Source organism: Corylus avellana, chromosome 2, assembly GCF_965113065.1.
Source record: "Corylus avellana chromosome 2, dhCorAvel1.hap1.2, whole genome shotgun sequence".
NCBI classification, from domain to species: Eukaryota; Viridiplantae; Streptophyta; class Magnoliopsida; order Fagales; family Betulaceae; genus Corylus; species Corylus avellana.
The window spans coordinates 22,595,955-22,618,290 of NC_142491.1; the positions used below are offsets into that span (position 1 = coordinate 22,595,955).

Sequence of the window (22,336 nt, forward strand, 5' to 3'; positions counted from 1 at the left end):
TTCAGAAAGCTCCCCTGAACTTCCAGCCAATTTGAAAAACCCCTCCTGAATTTTCAAAACTCTCATTTAGGCCTCCTGAACTTTCATTTTCTCTCACTTTGGACCCTTTTAACATTAAACTACGTCGTTTTGGGCTGGGTAGGTATTGTAATTTTAGGACACAAAACGACGTAGTTTAATGTTAAAGGGTCCAAAGTGAGAGAAAACCAAAGTTCAGGGGGCCTAAATGAGAGTTTTGAAAATTCAGGGGGGGTTCTTCAAATTGGCTGGAAGTTCAGGGGGCTTTTTGAAATTTTCCCAAAAAAAAAAAAAAAGAAGAAAGAAAGAAAGAAAAGAAAAAGCCACTAAATTTCTCAGCGTTTCACTTTGAGACGAGAAAATTAAATTCCTGACATTGGTATTTTAGGTGCAATAGAAACGCCAAGAAAAAGTTATCAGCTTCTTTTCACAGTTACCGGATTTTTTTTTTTTTTTTTTTTTTTTTTTTTTTTTGTGGAAGGGTGAAACTCAAACAACACATTGATATCACGATGAAATTGAGAAAGAGTAAGATTCTTTTGAATGCGAGGAACATGAAGCAGATTGTGTAAAAGAAAAGAGGTATGGAGATAAATTAATTTGAATGAATAAATATTGGGGAGAAAATCGATAATTACTGTAATTCACTTCCATGAATGGGTTGCGAACCTCGGATTAAAGGTAGGATCGTGCACGCCGTGACGAACCACCCCTCGGATACAACAAACCGTATGTAAGGGCTGTAAGAAGCACAATGCTTCTCCCACTAAACTCCTGACTCAAGCAGAAGCAACAATCACATCACAAGAGGCGTATGTCCTTGCACAACAGTGACACATAATCTATGCTGCCGAAGGCACGGGAGCCATCTCCCTTCGCACGATGGGTGGGCCAACCCCTGCAGGGCCCATACCAAGTCAGACTCGACGACCCATGAGTCACCACCCTGGCCAAACATGTTCGGCACGAATCCCCAAGAAAGGATCGCCAAGAGCCGTAGGATAGTGTGGCAAAAAGGGGTCTTTGACCGTGTAATTGGTGCGTGTATAAAAGGGAAATTCATTCAATAAAAATACCAAGAATATTAAAAAAATCTAACTTCCGTGAATGGGTTGTGAACCTCGGATTAAAGGTAGGATCGTGCTAAGCTCGCAAAAAAGATAGTTGTCAAACCATACGGGTTGTCAGACAAACCATCCCACTGTGGCAAACCCGTAATGATGGACCTCACCAAGGTACGTCTCCGACGAACTTCAAAAATCACTGTGCCAGGCCCGGCCCATTCATGGCGAACCAACCTCGAGAGAGGAAGTAAGCCCGCCGTGACGAACCACCTCTCGGATACAACAAACTGTACGTAAGGGCTGTAAGAAGCACAATGCTTCTCCCATCGAACTCCTGACTCAAGTAGAAGCAGCAATCACATCACGAGAGGCGTATATTCTTGCACAACAGTGACACATCCAATCAACATGATCAATGTTACCGGAGGCACGGTTGCTGTCTCCCTTCGCACGATGGGTGGGCCAACCCCTGTGGGGCCATACCGAGTCAGCCCCGACGACCCACAAGTCACCACCCTGGCCAAACATGTTTGGCATGAATCCCTAAGAAAGGATCACCAAGAGCCGTAGGATAGTGTGGCAAGAAGGGGTCTTTGACAGTGTAATTGGTGTGTATATAAAAGGGAAATTCATTCAATAAAAATACCAAGAATATTCAAAAAAATTTATCTTCTCCACTCTTCTTAGTTCATTTCCGTGATTGGGTCTATCACCATTATCAAGCTTGCGTGAGTGAGTTATCATTAAACACTAATGACCGAAAACTGTGTTAACAATTAAGATGTTTAATTTCCAAACCTTTCCCTTCGCCCACATGAAGTTGGCTTTGTCCATTATATTCCTCAGTTTGAAGATTGAGGTTAGCAATATCAGATGTAACAGGGAAGAGGAGAGATGGTAGCACCAAAGACACAAGTGCTTCCAAATTACAGAAGAAAACCCCAAACTTATTACAACAGGACTAACGTCTAGAACCAGGAAATAAAAACAAATGAAATAAAATTGAAAATCTGCTTCAATCAGAACAAATGGCAATAAAATTAGTTTGGTGAGCTCTTCAAGAGACAAAGCCAAGCAGAAGAAACTTCTTTGTAATTTTTGCAAACATACAATATATTTATATTCCTATATCTCCGAAATTTGAAAATTACATTTTATTTTATGAATTACCCAAACCATCCACGCTAGCTATATACCTACTCTTGTTTAACAAAAGAAACCAACTTTTTAATCAAATCCACAGCCTTTTCATACTTGAGATTGAGCAAATGGAAGCAGTGCTTCTCCCCTGAATTCTCTACAATCTCCACGGATCCTGCCCACCCACTTTTCTTCAATTCTTCATAGTACCGTTTACCCGGATCCATCAAATCGTCATTCTCCGCCACAAAAACCAACACCCTCTCACACCCCAACTTGGCTAAATCCCCTGCATTCGGACTCATCCTAGGATCCTCCAACCCGCTATTGGTTGGACACATGTACAGCCACATTTGATCAAATTCTGTACCTCCAAAATATGGGTGAACCAGAACCGCCCCAACCACCTTCACTCCGGGTAACCCGATCGACCCTACCCGAACCAACAGAGTATGCGATATGTTCCCTCCGGCGCTATCTCCCGCAACAAAAACTCGTTGAAAATCGGCATGATCGTTCAACCACGGCTCGGGTCCTTTCCCATTACTATGGGATGCCACCCACTGGAGCCCGGCCCACGAGTCCTCGTAGCAAGCGGGTATTGGTCGGGTCGGGAATAGACCGTACTCGACTGAGACGGCGACGACATTAGCTTCCGCGACGAATGTGTTGAGGAAATTATGGTACTTGCGAGAGAAAGCGGATTGCTTGCAGAAACCACCGCCATGCACGTAGAATAGGAGAGGGAGTTTCTTGGTCGTGTCAGCAGATTTGGGTAGAAAGATACGGGCGGACACCGGGGGTTCGGATGAAATGATGACGTCCTTTGATCGGACACCGGTGAGCGGGTCATCGGAGGGTGGGATTTTCTCAGTGATGGGGTGGCGTAGCACCACACGGCCGTCTTTGTATACATCGAAGTAACGGAACTTGTGGGTGATTTCTGAGCCACTGGAAGCCATTGAAAGAAGCAAAGCTCTAGGCTTTTCTGGGCAGAGAGAGTGAGGGTTTCTTGGTTTACTTTAATTTTGATTGTGTAAGCGGAGAAGTCTAAGAATTTCTATGGAAAAAGTGGTTTCATCCATCATAATGACGCACGCGAAGCTTACCAGAAGAGGAATGGCGTGTTACAGCAAAATGGTATCTCAAAAATCACTTTTTTTTTAAAAAAAAAATTTTTAATTTTTTTTAAGATTTTGAATTAATGAAATATTTTTTTTTTTATATTTTTAAACTATTTTTTATATTTTTTTAGGGAAAAATATAAAATGGCCTCCCAAACTACTAGCCATTTGCAATTTAGCCCCCCAATGTTCAAAATGTAATAAAATAGTCCCCTAAATTACCAACTTGTTGCAATTAGGCCACTCCGTTAGTCAACACCGTCAAAATGGATGGAAAAGTAAAAACAACGTTATTTTGTTGATGTAAAATTACTAAAATGCCCTTTTAGGAAAAAAAAAATAAATTAAAAAAAATGTCCACTAAACGTTGTCGTTTTGCTTTCAAAAAAAACCTTTGCACGACAACCATATCAGACTTCTGTCCAGCAGTTTCTCACTTCGTCTTCTTCATCCGGAACCCCTCCAGGCTCCAGTTCGTCACTTCCCTTCTCCACGCAGCTGCCCAACCTTCATTTAACACATGCAGAGAGAGAGAGGGGGAGGGAGAATCAGAAGAGAGTGGTGGTGACTTTGATGATGGTTGAAGATGAACTGTAGCAGAGAAAATGGAGACAGCCAAAACTTTCCTTAAAGACAAAGCGCTCTCTCTCTCTCTCTCTCTCTCTCTCTATCTCTCCCTTTTTTAATGGGCCCAGCAATCCTACCCCAACTGTCACGTATTCTTCCACTGTTAGCCAACAACATTGTAAAGCTTTCTCCTTTCTCTTTCACCACGGCATCACCATTTTTCTCAGTCTTTAATGGCTGCCTAATAGTAGAAATTCTGCATAAAAAACTAATGGGTCGGTGTTAGATAAGCATTTGGGACCTCTCTTTTTGGCTGTCACAAAGATAACCACATGGAAAAAGTCTTTGTTTTGGTCAGGTTTTTTGCTGAATCTGCAGAAAACTCATCTTGATGTTTTGGAAAGCTCGATTTTTTTTTTTCCTGGGTTCCTTAGTGGTGAATTGGGGTCTTTCTTGGTGCTTGAAGCTTTGAGATTTGGTGGGGTATTGGGAAAAAGCTTTGGATTCTGACTCCGAAATTTGGAAAACGAGTAATTTTGGTGTTTCAGGGGCTATATTTTTGGGCGTCTTCCATGGTACATTAGAGAGAATTGGAATTTTTACTTTTCACACCATCTCTTGATGTTTTAGCGACTGAAGCATTTGCACTGAGTGAAGATTTTAAACAGGTTTGGGTAAAGAGAGAATGTGCAAATTACCAGAATCATCAGTCCAACTGCGTTAGAAACCCTCAAAGTTGACGAGCGGTGAGCCGGAGAGGAGAAGGTTAACTGAAGGTTGGGCAGCTGTGAGGAGAAGGGAAGTGATGAACTAGAGGGGTTCCTGATGAAGAAGACGAAGTGAGAAACTGCAGGACGGAAGTCTCATATGGTTGTCGTGCAAGGGTTTTTCTTCGAAAGCAAAACGACAATGTTTAGTGAGCTTTTATTTTTAATTTGATTTTTTTCCCTAAAAAGGGCATTTTAGTAACTTTACCTTAACAAAACGACATCATTTTTACTCTTTCATTTATTTTGACGGTACTAACTAACGGAGTGGCCTAATTGTAACTGGTTTGTAGTTTAGGGGGTTACTTTATTACATTTTGAACATTGGGGGGCTAAATTGCAAATGACTGGTAGTTTGGGGGGTCATTTTATATTTTTCCCTATTTTTTATTTATTTTTATTAATGTAAAAAATAAAGCAAATATTACTACAATTTACAACTGCCAGCTACAGAGCTGAGATGAAACTCTGAAGGAAGGTCCACGTGGTAAGCGTTGGGTGTTTTACCTTTTTTTTTTTTTTTTTTTTTTTTTTGTTGTTCAGTTAAACGACAATTAACTGATTTTTTAAGTGAATTTTAAATTTTATCTGATAAGTTTTCTTATTGTGTTTATCTAGTTGATTTGTGGTTATCCTTTTCGTCTGTGTTCCATGAATTTACTTTTTATTTTCATTTATAAGGCATATGCTGATTTTATAAGGAAGTTGATAAATCTTAAATAAAAACTTGTAATTGACAATTAACAAACTTAATCGACTAACCAATTTACTGAAAAAGTCGAAATTATTCATTCTCAATATGAAGTAGATTAATTAACTAACTTAACCGACTTTCACAAATCGATAGATAAAAATACCCCTATCGACACTGATCGACCCACTCTTAAGTCTAAAGGTAATGCTATAAGACTCCTTATCATATCCTTGGTAGGATTTATAATTTATGACTTAAAGAGGAGACTTGAAATGAGAGACTAAAAATTAGTTCATGGTATAAAATTCTCTATAATTCCTTACTGAATAAATAAGTGGTAAGCATTAGTCTCCAAGAGCTAGCTCAATTGGTTGGGACTACGCTTAATGAAGCGGAGGTCACTAGTTCGAATCCCCCTCCCCCTCCTTAGGCGGACATGTCAAAAAAAAAAAAAAAAAAAAAAGTGGTAAGCATTAAATGAAAGTTAAAACACAGGAAGAAACTTGAAAGACAGAGATTCCAAAGTTTTCTACTAAGACTTAAATGGCCAATCCATTAGAATTCCAATTTAAAATCTTTTAGTAATACTAAATTAGTATCCCTTCTTCTTTACACCATAAAACCAAGGATTAATATTTTAATAAGAAAACATCAGCACCATTTGATTGGCCACCTAATTGCTTAAAAGATTTAAATGAAACCTAAACTCTAGCACCTATTCCACTTCTCCTGTTTTTTTTTTTTTTTTTTTAATCATGGGATATGAATAGGGGTGTCAACCCAGTAATTGGCCAAAATTAAAAATCGGAACCAGGGTACCCCAATTATTGATTTTGGAAAACAGAACCGGGTAACCGGTTTCTGGTTATTGGAATCGGTTAACGATTATACAATAACCGGCTAGTTTTCCAGTTATCTGGATCAGGTAACCAGTTTTTAAAAAAATATGAATTTTGGGCTTATTCTGTACACCCATGATTGATGACTCAACTCAAAACATATCATTGATAAGCTGGCTTGGATTTAAATGAAAAGGATATGCCTTGGAGGGTTCCATTTTTTAGCAATGTGGGACTTAACCTTCCTCTTCCTGTTTATTATTTCCTGGGGCTAATCGACTTATCAAACATCTCCATAAACATGGAGTGCCATTTGCTCTTGCTTCAAACTCCTTACGAGAATACATAGATGCGAAAATATCTCTCCAAAGAGGTTCTCCATTTTGGCTTTCTTGGATGTTAGCTTGAATCTATCCCTTTTTGAACCTTTGTTTCTTGCTATTCTGATTAACTTTTTATTATTACACTGTTATAACCAACTTGATATTGAAGCTATTGCTACTGTATGACCAAAAGATTTAATTACTGCTCATAATACTTGCCAAAAGTTAATTGATGGATTGAGAGCTTTTTTCATATGTATAAAACACAATGGACATTTGTTGTAAAGAGATCTCCGAGAAGTGCCACTTTATGGGTTGAGAGAAAAAAGAGCTGCTAGGCAATTTGATAAAAAAGGATTTTTGAGATCTCTCTCTCTGGATCATAATATATCTTAAATGTCACCCATTTCATTGGTACAAATGGTTCTTTTAATTACAGCAAGTTTTATGGTTGACATACTGAAGTTAATTTGTCAAAAGTTTTGTACATTTAAAAAGTGTCGACGAGTGCCATTTTGGTGAGAAGCAAAGTCCTAATACTCCCGATAGAGTTCCACCATAATTAGAGGTTCCCTTAACATTTAACAGATATGCAATTGCTGAAACAAACACAGATACAGGAGAAGAGAACTTCCATAGTTGTTCTTTACTTTTTTAGTGGTGTTATAAGCTGTCTCACAAATGCAGAAGCATAATATATATATATATATATATAGAGGGGCGGAGCCAGCTTTCAATTTGGGTGACCCAGGGCCAAAACTTTTTTGGGGAGGGACCAATTAGTAAAAAATACCTTAAATTATTTTTTTTTTACCTTAATTTTTTTTTTTTTTTTGCCTTAAATTTTTTTTTCTTGTAATTTGGGGGGACCACGGCCACTGCCCGTCCCCCCCTAAATCTCTCTCTCTCTCTCTCTCTCTCTCTCTCTCTCTCTATATATATATATATATATATGCACCTAGTTACCCGATTATAACCGGGTGTCAAAAACCAGAATCGGAACCAATTTCCCAGTTTCCCAGTTCCCCAGTTTTCCAGTTTCGGTCTCGATTTTTCGGTATTTTTTGATACCCTTAGATGTGAAGCATAAAAGTCATGCAATCTTTATAATTTTTTCACTTGATCAATAGCCGATTCCTATTGACACGTTAAAATGAAAACCAATGCTCTCGTACTTGGAGCTTTTTGTCTTTTACATACAAGGTTAAATACACAAATTCTAATTCTGATTATGAAATTAATACTATCAAGAGAATTCTATTCCACTTCACTTTGCAATTGAGTAGTGGATTTTAAGTGATAGTTAATGACAAGCTCTACAAGTCCTTCATTGTAATTTTTTTGATTGAATGGTTTTGGTTACTTGATTGCATGGAGTGTGAAAAGTGAGAATTCATGTTTTAATTCACACTCATGTCCTTTGTGTCTTTACACATGAATTTTTTTTTTTTAACTGAATCATGGAAAATGAGTAAAGAAAAGCATCATTCACGTCATTCTATGTCCAATACCTGAAATGAGAAAGACACCAAGAAGCCCTTCAACGATGCTGCCATGGGAGGAGGGAAACTTTCCTTTGCTCCCCTCCTACCCCCTCCCTTTCTACTCTCTCAACTTTCTCTTGCCCCCCTCACTTTTCAAGCTTTTTGCCTCTTTTAAGGCTCTATTTATCGCCTTTGACGATCTATCTTCTCTTTTTCTCTCTTTTTTTTTTTTTTTTTTTTTTTTTTTTTTTTCACGTTTAGCTCCTACAGGCTACCGGATCCTCCTCCAACCTCATTTTTGAAGTTTTGGATTTGAGTTTTTTAAAATTAGATCTTTTAACTTTAGGAAGGTTCACCCTCATACGCACCACTCCATTGTGCTTCTAGGTCTCTCTACTTTCCATTGCTGCCAGCCTCATCTCTGTTTGACGAACATGCGCTCACAAATAGATCCTATTTGCTGGAGCGTGTCTTACACGTGCCGCCGCGTAGATAGCCTTACGTTGCTCGTGATGCCTATGTTCCTCCCCTCAGTTATATACCGCCGTTGATGTTAGTCTCCTGCCTCCCGATTACCATTGTTGTTGCATGGTCTTCATGCACCAGCAAGTGGCTTGCACGCGCCAACCTTCCTTCACTGTGTTGTTGTTGTTGTTTTTTTTTTTTTTTTTTTTTTTCGTCTTCTCTTTGTTTCTACGTTTCAGCTATAGTTGTTACCCAATAAGTGTTTGAGTAGGGTTAAAAGGGTATCTTGAGGGTCATGCCCCTATACATGTTCCCTGCTTTAAGAGTTTAGATAGAATTGAAGGGTCTCACGCTAGCTAGTTACGCTTCGCCCGTGCCTAGCTTGTTTAACCGTCATTATTGGCAACCACTTTTCTTACTGTATGTACAGGGGCCCCGTCATGCATTTGATGCATTCTCTTTTTATTTTTGTTTATTTTATTTGAAGGGTCTCGCGCTAGCTAGTCATGCTCCGCCTGTGCCTTGTTTAACCGTCATTATTGGCAACCACTTTTCTTGGTGTTTGTACCGGGGCCGCTTCATGCATTTTATGCATTCTCTTTTTATTTTTGTTTACTCTATTTGTTATTGGGCTTATTATTGGGTTGCCCCAAGTCTTTTATGCTTTTTTTTTTAGTTCGTGTTGGATGTGTATATATATAAATATAAATAGACACAATCACACTTTACGGAAAATCCTAGGAAGAGTCTTTATTTTTCTTAACTCCTAAAGAGACACAATCACACGTTCAATTGATAAATTTCTCTCCATTTCCATCATTGTCTTCCTTTCAAAAATTTTACAAGCACCCCAGCAGCTCCAACATCTCACATGAACATAATCTGAAAAGAACAGAAGTGTTTGATACTTGCGTGCAGACAAGTATCAAACACTTTTGTTCTTTTCAGATTATGTTACACTTAAACAAAAAAGATGCATAGGTTTATATATGGAATTACGTGTAAGGTATGAATTGATGTCTTTCTCTTATCTTATGCCAATTATACAATAAATCTGATTTTATGGTCTAAAGGAATATAATTTTAGTTGTGGTGAAAGTAATTTTCAAATCATAATCCAAGCTAGCTTCTTAAATTCTTTTTATTTTCCTTTGTTCCTAGAACGTGATTGTCGTCACTAGTCATGGTTGAACTCTACTGTTTTGAAATTAAATAAAAATTGTTGGGATGTGGGCCTGTGGCCCTTCAGACCCACCTGCAATGGAAGCCCTTTCAGCCTCCAAGGTTTTCTTAGCCATCGAGGGCTATTCTTGGGCTCCTGGCCTTCCTGAAGCAGACTTGCTATCGATCGTCAAATTCCTTTTTTTCATGTCCACAAAAAGAAAAGAGAGGGTATATTCGAACTAGTAATTTCTGCTTTATGAGGCATAGTTTATAGTTGATTGAGCTACTCCTTGAAGACCGTTCGACCAGACACAGTCCCAACAAAAATATACAACAAACCGACACGAAGCAGAACAAACTTTATTGTAATTTCGGCAACATACAATATATTCCTATATTGCGAAATTTGAAAATTACCTTTTATTTCATGAAGGTTACATAAACCATCAAAGCTAAAGACCAAATAGCATCTATCTAATCTTGTTTAACAAAAGAAATGATTTTTTTAATCAAATCCACAGCCTTTTCATATTTGGGGTTGAACAAATGGAAGCAGTGCTCCTCCCCTAAATTCTCTACAATCTCCACGGATCCTGCCCACCCACTTTTCTTCAATTCTTCGTAGTACCGCTTACCCGGATCCATCAAATGGTCCTTCTCAGCCACAAAAACCAACACCCTCTCGCACCCCAACTTGGCTAGATCCCCAGCATTCGGCTTCATCCTAGGATCCTCCAACCCACTGTTTGTCGGACACATGTACAGCCACATGTGATCATCTTCCGTTCCTCCAAAATACGGGTGAACCAGTACCGCCCCAACCAACTTCACTCCGGGTAACCCGATAGACCCGGCCCGAAACGCCAAAGTATGTGATATGTTCCCTCCGGCACTATCTCCGCCGACATAAACTCGTTGAAAATCTGCATGATCGTTCAGCCATGGCTCGGGTCCGTTTCCATTACTGTGGGATGCGACCCACTGGAGCCCGGCCCAGGAGTCCTCGTAACAAGCGGGTATTGGTCGGGTCGGGAATAGGCCGTACTCGACCGAGACGGCGACGACATTAGCTTCGGCGACGATTGTCTTGACGAAATCATGGTACTGGGCAGAGAAAGCGGATTGCATGCAGAAGCCACCGCCGTGCACGTAGAATAGGAGAGGGAGTTTCTGGGTCGGGTCAGCAGATTTGGGTAGAAAGATACGGGCGGATACCGGTGGGTCCGATGAGATGATGACGTCTTTTGATCGGACACCGGTGAGCGGGTCATCGTAGGCTGGGATTTTCTCAGTGAAGGGGCGGTGTAGCACCACATGGCCATCTTTGTATACATCGAAGAAATGGAACTTGTGGGTGATTTCTGAGTCACTGGAGGCCATTGAAAGAAGGAAAGAGTAGTGCTCTGGCTTTTGTGGTGAGACTGAGAGTGAGGGTTTCTTTGTTTGTTTTATATATTAGGTGGGAGAGAGATCAAGGGAAATAAAGTTGTGCGTTTAGTCATTAAAGTTATGCGTTTTAAAAAAGAGACCTCGATTTTGGGCTTTCAAACGTCAAGTTTTTAAAAACGCAATATCAAACAATTTATTTTAAATTTGTATTTTTGTCTATGGAATTGTAATATCAACCGTGCCCTTACCCATTAGGAGCAGCATAGAAACGATATAAACAGTAAAAATTACAGATATTTTCTCAATTTCGATTCTGCCCCAAAAAACATTAATAAAAATTAGGGGTAATTTTACTTACTCTCATGAAATTACGTGTTTTTTAAAAATATTTTCTTAATATTTAAAGTCTCTCACTTTGATGTATTGAACTTTAATTTTCTTCAATTTTTTACCTTCCTTTACATATTGTGGAATAAGTAATTTCAGTAAGGGTATTTTAATAATTTCATATTTTTCCGTTATGATTTAACTGAAAATTCTAACAAATAAGAGAAAATAAAAAGAAATTAAAATTTGATACAGTGAGAGACTTTAAACATTAAAAAAGTTTGTAAAAATGGCATAACTTTATGAGTAATCAAAATTACCCCTAAAAATTAAAATAATTAACACGAATCAATCACGAAGATACTCATTTAATTTTTTTTGAGTGTGAGGACAAGTGTTAGAATTATTTAATGGAAAACGTGGGTTCTGACTTCTGAATCTCTGACGGTTAGTTTCATCTAATAGTCATTACCAACCGAAATTCTCGCCTCATTGTTCAACCTTAAAAACAGTGGACATGACTTGTCGGTATAACAATTGTTGTTAAAAGAATTCAATTACTTTTATATTAATGATATTTTATAAAGCCATATTCTCCTATTTAGCTTTATACGGCTAAATAGCCCTAAATAAAGAGAATTTGCAATTTTTCTAGATTTATAGTGAATTGGGTAGAAAAAAGATGATGAGAATTTGCAATTTTTTTTTTTTTTTTTTTTTTAAAAAAAATTATATTGAATTGGGTAAATGACTTAACTTGAAAGAAGATGAGAATAATTAGATAAAGATATAAGTGGTTTCATAATTTTAGACACCGAAGAATTATGATTTTTATGAGGAGCAAAGGTAAAAATAAGAATTTTGGTTAAACGGAACCATAGGAACTATGTGGGACCTCTAAGGTCTCTAACTATTTTGAATTGCGGTAATTTTTGGGTATGTTGTGGGTCTTTAAATGATAAAATTTCGAGACAAAGCTCCTCTCATTTAGAGTTAAATTAAAAAAAAAAAATTATGTTTTTTTTTTATTTTTTTTTTTAAAGTCTCAAGAGTCAAAACCGGACTTAAGTGGGAAATTAGAGATTTTCAGTAGGGCTGTAAATGAGCCATTACACTCGACAGCTCGCTCGCTACCCGCTCGATTAAGCTCGACCCGAAGTCGAACTCAACACTGTACAAGCTCACTCGTTATTGTTGAAACTCACTTGATTAGCTAATGACACATATCCGACTTGCTTGATTAAGCTCGACGGGAGCTCGTAAGTTCGACTCGTTTAAGTCGAGCTCGGCAGACTCGCCGGAGCTCGTTTAGGGATCGTGAGCTCGACTCATTTAGGGCTCGCGAGCTCGACTCGTTTAATTCGATAATCGCCTGGCTCGCCTGACTCGTTTAGGGCTCGCGAGCTCAACCCGTTTTATCATCCGACCCGACCCAACCCGCACGACAATCGACAATGTAACTAAAAAAAAAACAAATAACCATGCTATTAATCAAGAATAATCATAGCTTCAATGTGTATACAATTAACTAATTGAGATCTAAAGCTATAGTATAACTAACATTATATGGACTATGTAACTATGTTATTATTTATAGGTTTAATGTCCATTGTTCAATTCAAAAATAATAATAATAATTATTATAGGTTCAATGTGTGTACAATTAACTAATTAAGATCTAAGGGTATAATATAACTAACATTATATGGACTATGTAACTATGTTATTATTTATAGGTTTAATGTCCATTGTTCAATTCAATAATAATAATAATCATAGGTTCAATGTGTGTACAATTAACTAATTAAGATCTAAGGGTATAATATAACTAACATTATATGGACTATGCAACTATGTTATTATTTGTAGGTTTAATGTCCATTGTTCAATTCAAAAATAATAATAATAATAATCATAGGTTCAATGTGTGTACAATTAACTAATTAAGATCTAAGGGTATAATATAACTAACATTATATGGACTATGTAACTATATTATTATTTATAGGTTTAATGTCCATTGTTCAATTAAAAAATAATAATAATAACAATAACAATAATAATAATAATAATAATAATAATAATAATAATAATAATAATCATAATCATAGGTTCAATGTGTGTACAATTAACTAATTAAGATCTAAGGGTATAGTATAACTAACATTATATGGACTATGTAAGTTTGTAACTATGTTATTATTGATAGGTTTAATGTCCATTGTTCAATTCAAAATAATAATAATAATAATAATAATCATAGGTTCAATGTTTGTAGAATTAATTAATTAAGATCTAAGGGTATAGTATAACTAACATTATATGGACTATGTTATTATTTATAGGTTTTTAATGTCCAATGTCCAATTCAAAAATAATAATAATAATAATAATCATAGGTTCAATGTGTGTACAATTATCTAATTAAGATCTAAGGGTATAATATAACTAACATTATATTTATATCGACTATGTTATTATTTATAGGTTTTTAATGTCCAATGTCCAATTCAAAAATAACAACAACAACAACAACAACAACAATAATAATAATAATAATAATAATAATCATAGGTTCAATGTGTGTACAATTAACTAATTAAGATCTAAGGGTATAATATAACTAACATTATATTGACTATGTAACTATGTTATTATTTATAGGTTTAATGTCCATTGTTCAATTCAAAAATAATAATAATATTAATATTAATATTAATAATAATAATCATAGGTTCAATGTGTGTACAATTAATTAATTAAGATTTAAGGGTATAGTATTACTAACATTATGTGGACTATGTTATTATTTATAGGTTTTTAATGTCCAATGTTCAATTCAATAATAATAATAATAATAATAATAATAATAATCATAGGTTCAATGTGTGTACAATTAACTAATTAAGATCTAAGGGTATAATATAGGTGTATAACTAACATTGGCGGCAACCATCTTCCGGAGGGGGGGGGGGGGGGGTTAGGGTACCGGGACCTTGAAATGTTTAATCTTGCTCTTCTTGGAAAACAAGGATGGAGATTGATTAAAAGACCGGACACTTTGGCGGCAACCATCTTCCGGGAAAAATATTATCCGAATGGGTCCTTTTTGGATTCCAATCTAGGCCGAAAGCCGTCGTATGCTTGGTGTAGCATTTGGAATGCCAAACCTCTAATCAAAGAAGGGTTCGTTTGGAGGGTAGGGGACGGAACATCCATCAAGATTTGGGAAGACCCGTGGCTCCCCAACCCGGGGTCACATCAAGTTCGATCACCAGTGAGAATTCTGCTGAAGGAAGCCAAGGTGTGTGAGCTGCTTGATGTGGAAACAAATTGGTGGAATACAGGCCTGGTACGTGATGTCTTTGGGGAAGAAGTGGCAAGGCAAATTTGTAGCATTGCTGTCTGTCCAAGAAGTAGAAGAGATCAGCTTGTTTGGGCGACCACTAGGAATGGGGAATATACGGTAAGAAGCGCATACCATTTGGGGAAGGAGAACAGTCTTACCAAGGAGGGCAGCTGCTCAAATGCCCAACACCTGGCTGTTATATGGAAACGAATTTGGAAGATTAAAGGTGCTCGAGTGGTCAAAACATTCCTATGGCAAGCATGCAATAATATTTTGCCTACGAAGGAGCTCTTGTTTAAGCGGCATGTCTCCCCTGATCCCCTTTGCCCAATTTGTGGCCGGGAAATTGAAACAATTGGCCATATCTTATGGAGCTGTTTATCAGCACAAGATGTGTGGTTGGAGTGTGAGCCCAGGATTCACAAATGTGGTAGTGAAGAAACTAATTTCATTTATATAATGGCAAACCTGCTGGACAGATTGAATGAGGACCAACTGCAGCTCGTGGCAACTGTAGCGCGCCAAATTTGGTTCAGACGGAACTCAGTAGTGCATGGGGGTGATTTGATAGGCCTGTCAGTAGTAGTTCGCTATGCTAAGGAGCAGATTGCGGCTTTCAATTATGCTACGCAGAGGAGCAACACCATGGTTGTGGATCCTCCCCTCAATTCCCCTTTTATCTGGGTGCCACCTCCAGTGGGTCATGTCAAGATCAACTGGGATGCGGCCATCTACAAAAGCCAAAATCAGATGGGGGTTGGAGTTATAGTGCGAGATCATACAGGAAAGGTTTTGGCCATGTTATGTGCTACCAAGGGTTCCATCAACCATGCCCCTACGGCAGAGGCGATTGGAGTGTGGACTGCGGTGAACTTAGCTTTGCGTATGGAATTTCATAGTGTTGTGTTTGAGGGGGACGCATTGGAGCTAGTCCAAGCCCTGAACAAAGAAGGGGACTGCTGGTCATCCTATGGGCAAGTGGTGAATGCTGCCAAGGAAGAGATTGTGAAACACCAAGGATGGGTAGTGCAACATGTCCGAAGGTTAGCCAATGGCGCTGCGCACCATTTAGCAAAATCTGCTCTTATGTATGGGGAGGGTAGAGAATGGAGGGAGGATTTCCCGTTCGTCGTGGAGGAACCTGTATCTTGATGTTTTGCTTGTTTTTGGTCGTAAATGAAAACCAATTCAAAAAAAAAAAAAAAACTAACATTGCATATACTATGTTATTATTTATAGATTTAATGCCTATTGTCCAATTAATAAACTATTTAAAAACATTAAATTATATGGTACTAATTTTTTTTTTTTTTTAAAAAAAAAAATTGTATTAAGTAGTATTTAAGTTTTTTAACTTTTAAGTATTGTTTAAATTAGTTAACTAATGTCTAATGGTATTGTAAAACAAATGCCAATAATGCTATTAATTCCTATAACTAAAAGTCTAAAACAACCAAACACACGTTTTTCAGGAAAAAAAAACCAAAAAACTTGTTAACTTAAATAAACGGTTGTGGTTGAATTGATTGAATTTTATTAAACACCAACGGTTTAGATCATTTATGGGAAAATAGAGAGGCGAACTCATCTATAATTGCGCACACGAAATAATTATTATTTTTTTGAATTTTGAAAAAATCGAACATTTATCTAGATTGATTGTAGCCTTCCGTTTAATTTGCATTAATTCTTAGCCATTCGATCGTGGAAGTGGACGACAACTGTAAACCACCCCACAAAGATATTTATCCAGTACTCCGCACTACACCACCGGGGTATTAATCGCACGGTCTTAACTTGAATAAAATTAATAAGATCAGAATAAACAGTCAAAAACAGTTCATGTGTAGAAAGGAAACCGGGTTCAGTTAGTCATGCCACGGAGAATCATTTTCGGCTACACATTTTTGCACGCAGCGCACGTGAAACGAGACTGATGTGTCTCGATAGCTTCCAGCCGTCCGTTGTTTTTAGATTAAACTGCAGTCGTTGGATTGGGAAAATGGAAGACAATTGTAAAGCAATCCCCGCGTGATTATTATCTGGTGTTCCAAAATACACATAAGCTCACTAATTCGAAATAAATTTTAAAATCAATCTGAGAATCAACGGTCAAGATGAAATATTGAGTATAGATTGCACCAGATTCACCAACTCACGCACGCGGTGGATTAATTTCCAGTCTCGTTTCTTCATGCAAGCACGACAAACGAGACTGGCATGTCTGAGTTGTATTTCAGCCGTCCAATTTTTGGTGATTAAACTTCAGCAGTTAGATCAATCTAATGGACGACAACTGTAACCCACGCCCAACCTGAGAGTAATCTAGTGTTCCGTAGAACACAGTAAGCTTGCTAGAATTAATTGATCGAACGACTAAAATAAAATCAATAAATTAATCAATATAATCGACGAACTATCTGAAAGGGTTACACGAGAATTTATTAGACACGGCCGTATTGGATTAAAAACCTATAAACTCATAAGTGGAACACGAGGCACGCTAGGAAAAATTTACAAAGATTGGATCAAATCCAGCCGTTCATTACTAAAATTGAAATCAGATCCAACGGCTTGGACTCGTTTCAGAGAAAACTAACCTAAAAATCATCTAGAACTCTCCTCTCTCGCTCAGTCGCTTGCTTTGTTCTCTGTCACTTCTCTCCAAGTCTCCATTTCACTTAGAACCCTAACCATCCAGTAACCAGGCTAACTAGAGAGGCAGAAACGATTCAAACGAAGAGATTAGAGAGGGAGCATTCAATGCATATCCCATTGTGGATTCGTGGTTGGTTGAATACTTGAATGCTCGCAATAAATCCTTCTCAACCCCCTACCTACACCCCGTTCGTTTCAGATCCTCAATCGAGCCATTGATGGATCATCTGATATCCATCCAATCGCTTTCTAACCATTCGTACAAGTTTTGTGAGACAAACTCTCTTGATCTATCGCGTGAATCGCTACTATTGCGAACCAGAAGAGTTCTCCTAGCTTGTCCAATCTCGCCGCCTAATCCTCATTTTCTTATCTTATTTACATTGTTTTTATTTGATTATTTGTGTTTTTTCAAGTTTTCAACTGTTCTTCTATTCTGTGACTTTTTTGGTTGTGGTGTGGAAGAGACAAAGATGACTGCTCTTGATCTGACTGTGACGGAAATGGGAATCGAGTACTGGGCTATCAAGTACTCGATTACCATTTTTTTATTCATTCCCAAATCCCCCCATGATCCATCCCCCTTATATACTCGAGTGTATGAACCTGATGCATCATGTATGCAAGACTTGCTTGCACGTTACTCGAGTTGTTTGAATTTGTTAGCTCTTGCTTGCTGCTTGCTAACGAGATTCGAATCAGAAAACATTCTGACTTCTGAAGAGCCTCTTCTGCCTTTAACTTTAAGTTAAAGTTTTTTTTCCTGAACCCTAATTCCGAACTTTTTTATATTTTTCGAGTATTCTTAATTTGTTATTCCTTTATGTTTTACTGTTTTCATTGTTCAAAAATGCACTAACTAGTAACTAATGTGCTAATTTTCATCATTTCAGGGAGTTTGGTAGCACTGAATTTGCGAGCTACAACAGTTTCATTTGCTTGAAGTTTCAGGTTTTTTTTTTAAAAGAAACTTGTTCCGTCTGTTTTCATTAATTGCTATGTTATAAATAACATGAATTGCTATGTTAACATCAATTGCTATATTATAAAAATGACTCTGACTCTGTTAACATGAATTGCTATGTTAGGACTATGATTCTGTTATGTTAAAATGTTTGCTATGTCTATTTATAATTCTGATTTTTTAAAATGAATTGATTAAAATTATTTGCTATGTTAGAACTATGATTTTGTTAGCATGAATTGCTATGTTAGAACTATGTTTCTGTTATGTTGACGTGTTTGCTATGTCTATCTATGATTCTGATTTTTTAAAATGAATTGATTAAAATTATTTGCTATGTTAGAACTATGATTTTGTTAGCATGAATTGCTATGTTAGAACTATGTTTCTGTTATGTTGACGTGTTTGCTATGTCTATCTATGATTCTGATTTTTTAAAATGAATTGATTACAATTATTTGCTAAGTTAGAACTATGATTCTGTTAGCATGAATTGCTATGTTAGAACTATGTTTCTGTTATGTTAACATGTTTGCTATGTCTATCTATGATTCTGATTTTTTTAAATGAATCGATTAAAATTATTTGCTATGTTAGAACTATGATTCTGTTAGCATGAATTGCTATGTTAGAACTATGTTTCTGTTATAACATGTTTGCTATGTCTATCTATGATTCTAATTTTTTAAAATGAATTGATTAAAATTATTTGCAATGTTAGAATTTAGAACTATGATTCTATTTTAACATTTTCTCTCTGATTACTTATTTTGTTATTTTATTTATCGACCTTTTAAATTTTAAAAATTATTAACAGTTATGGAGAATACATTTCAACTCAATGCATTCAATGATGTTAATTTGGGTGATGATTCACTTACTGCCAACCCTACTCCTGGATATGGTGTGTCTGCTAGCACTGAATGCACACCAGATGAACATGTTAATCTGGTTTCTCCTGTTGTTGTTGAATCTGGGGATGGGCTGAGGATGGGGATAGGGCTGGGGCTGGGGGTGAAGGTGGGTCAACTGCCTTCCAAAGGAAGGAAAGGCAAAAGACTTCCAAAGTCTGGAATGACTTTTCTTCTATTACAATAAATGGTGTAAAAAAATCCCAGTGTAATTGGTGTAAGAGGTTGTTTTCTGTAGGGAAATCTAATACTACCTCCACCCTTAGTAGGCATTTAACTGCTTGTGTAAAGTTTGTGGAGTTGAATAGCCTTAAAAAGCAAAAGACTTTGTCATTTGAACCTAGTGATGACGATGATGATTTAGGGACCCTGACAAACTTTACTTTCAATCAGAAGAAAGTTAGAGAACTTGCTGCCCATATGGTACTTCTACATGAATATCCATTTAATATGATGGAGCATGAACTTTTTAACAAGTTCATGAGGGCTTGCACACCATACTGGAAAAAAATTAGCCTTGCCACTGTAAAAAGTGATTGCATTGCCATTTATAACATTGGAAAGAAAAAGTTGAAAACACTTCTAAGTGGGATTGATAGGGTAAACATAACTACTGATATGTGGACCTCCTCCCAAAGGGTTTCATATATGATGGTTACTTGCCATTTTGTGGATTCTAGTTGGCTACTCCAAAAGAGGATTTTAAATTTTGTAATGTACCACCTCCACATTCGGGTGTTGTTATTGCTGAAGCCTTAAGAAACAGTTCTATTGAATGAGGCATTTTGGATAAAGTATTTACAATAACTGTTGAGAATGCAAGTGCTAATGCTGCTGCCATTGACATTTTGAGAGATGATATTGGGTTGAGGGGAAGTTTGCCTATTGGGGGGGCTTATGTTTCATGTTAGGTGCTATGCTCATATTACCAATTTGTTGGTGCAAACAGGGCTTTCAGAAATAGGGGACATAATAGATTATGTTAGGTAGGGGATTAAGTATATAGTGGCTTCTAAGAGGCGGTTGAATGTATTTAGTGATATAGCAAAGCGTTTGGACTTGAGTTGTAATAAACTTATTTTAGATGTTCATACCCGATGGAATAGCACCTACTTGATGTTGGAGACTTCAATGAGGTTCAAGGAAGTGTTTCCTAGATACCATAGCATAAAGCAGGCTTTTCTGTGGGTGGTAAGTCCTGAACAATGGGATAAGGTTGAGAATGTGAACCAAGTTTTAGCAGTTTTTAATGATGTGACCAACGTTGTCTCTGGAAGTGACTACCCTACATCCAATCTGTTTCTACCTGAGGTGTGGGGAATGAAAGAAATTGTGGATATTAAGGCTGCGGAGAGGAATGAATATATAAGATTAATGGCAGCTAAGCTGAGTGATAAATTTGATAAGTATTGGGGTGAATCTAATATGTTGATGGCCTTAGCTGCTGTGTTGGATCCTAGATACAAAATGAAATTGATTAGGTTTCTGTTTTCCTATCATTTATCCACTTGATGTTGATGGTGATAACATAAAGGCTATGCTGAGTACTTTGAAATAGTTGTATGAGGTTTATGTTGCTGCCCATAATGCATCTATCATTCAACAACAAGCAGCTGCTGAAGTCAGTGCTGCTACTACTACAATTGCCTCTGTTACAGAGGTAGTTTCTGGTGGTAGATCACAGTTTAGGCAACATGTTAGAAGCAATGACATCATCCGGCCCATAAAAACTGATTTGGATGTTTATCTTGAAGAAGATGTATTCATTTCTGATAGTGAGAATGGTGAAGATAGTGATGCAAACTTTGACGCTTTGGGATGGTAGAAATCTAATACCTTAAAGTACCGCATCTATCTAAGATGGCACGGGATGTATTGGCTGTTCCAATAATTATAGTTGCTTTAGAATCATCTTTCAGTGCGGGTGGTAGAGTTATTGAACCCCATAGAGCATCATTATCAACTGATACTGTTCAGATGCTCCTATATGGTTCAGATTGGGTTAGAACACTTCATGCCATTAAGAAAAAATCTCGAATACCTGTAAGTTGCTTTATGATTCTGTTATTTTATTTATTTCCATTTTTCAAGCTCTTTTTTACTTATAATTTCACCTTATTAACTTTGTGTTTGTGTTTGTAGAAAATGGTGGAAGTCGAATTGCCAAATTCGCCGTGAATGTTGTTTTCTCATTTCTATGAGAGATTCTTTGAAAAAACCAAATCTGTTTACTGTTTTCCTTTGCTTATTAAATATGTAATTTTAATGTCACATTATATTTTGATGTTATGTTCTGTATTAATTGTTATACTTTGTTGGCTTTGTTGGAACTCGGAATATTAGACATTTGGATAACCTGTTTTAAGCTTTATTATAAGTTATAACTTATAACTGCATGGAGACTCGGAATTGAGGTAATATACTTTGTTCACTTTTCCAGTTTCCTTTAGTTGTTTTCAAGTTTATCTATATTGCATATACTGGTTTTTCTTGTGTTTAGGTTTTAGGCTGTTTAGCTGTAGTATTAGTCTATCAGTCTATTAGCCTATATCATGCATCAACTTGTGCTCATTCTGCCCTCCCATTATTTTTACAGATCTGGTTTTTAAATAATCATTAAAAGGTCCATATAAAATTTTTAATTACCAAATCTTAAGTGATAATTCTCCCTTGACATCTTGCAAGGGAGTTAAAAACATCTAACAAATTTTTTTTTTCATTGAATGCAGTGACTGTCTGTGTGGGCCTGTGGCAACTAGGGCTGTGTAATTTAGTTGCATTTGTTCCATTGGCCTAATCTTTTATCTCTTTTTGAATTTGATTATATTAACTTGTTCATGTAACTAATTTTAAATCATTGAATGCAAGTTCTTTATGATTCTGTTATTTTATTTATTTCCATTTTCCAAGCTCTTTTTTACTTATAATTTCACCTTATTAACTTTGTGTTTGTGTTTGGAGAAACTATTGGAAGTGGAATTGCCAAATTTGCCGTGAATGCTATTTTCTTATTTCTGTGAGGGAATCTGTTTATTACTTTCCTTTGCTTATTAAATATGTAACTTGAATGTCACATTATATTTTGATGT

At 36.8% G+C, this 22,336-nt stretch overlaps 1 protein-coding gene and 1 pseudogene across 1 annotated transcript; both read right to left on the reverse strand.

The window, feature by feature from the left end:
• Positions 1–2,222: 2,222 nt before the first annotated feature.
• LOC132167852 (2-hydroxyisoflavanone dehydratase-like) lies at positions 2,223–3,259 on the reverse strand. The gene has a single exon (XM_059578887.2). The coding sequence runs from the start codon at positions 3,182–3,184 to the stop codon at positions 2,279–2,281; it is 906 nt and encodes a 301-aa protein (XP_059434870.2). The 5' UTR covers positions 3,185–3,259; the 3' UTR covers positions 2,223–2,278.
• A 6,730-nt stretch (positions 3,260–9,989) lies between these two features.
• LOC132165618 (2-hydroxyisoflavanone dehydratase pseudogene) lies at positions 9,990–11,097 on the reverse strand (annotated as a pseudogene).
• Positions 11,098–22,336: the final 11,239 nt, after the last annotated feature.

Coding starts and splice junctions, on each gene's coding strand:
- LOC132167852 (XM_059578887.2), bottom strand. CDS start 3,184: ATGGCTTCCAGTGGCTCAGAAATCACCCACAAGTTCCGTTACTTCGAT.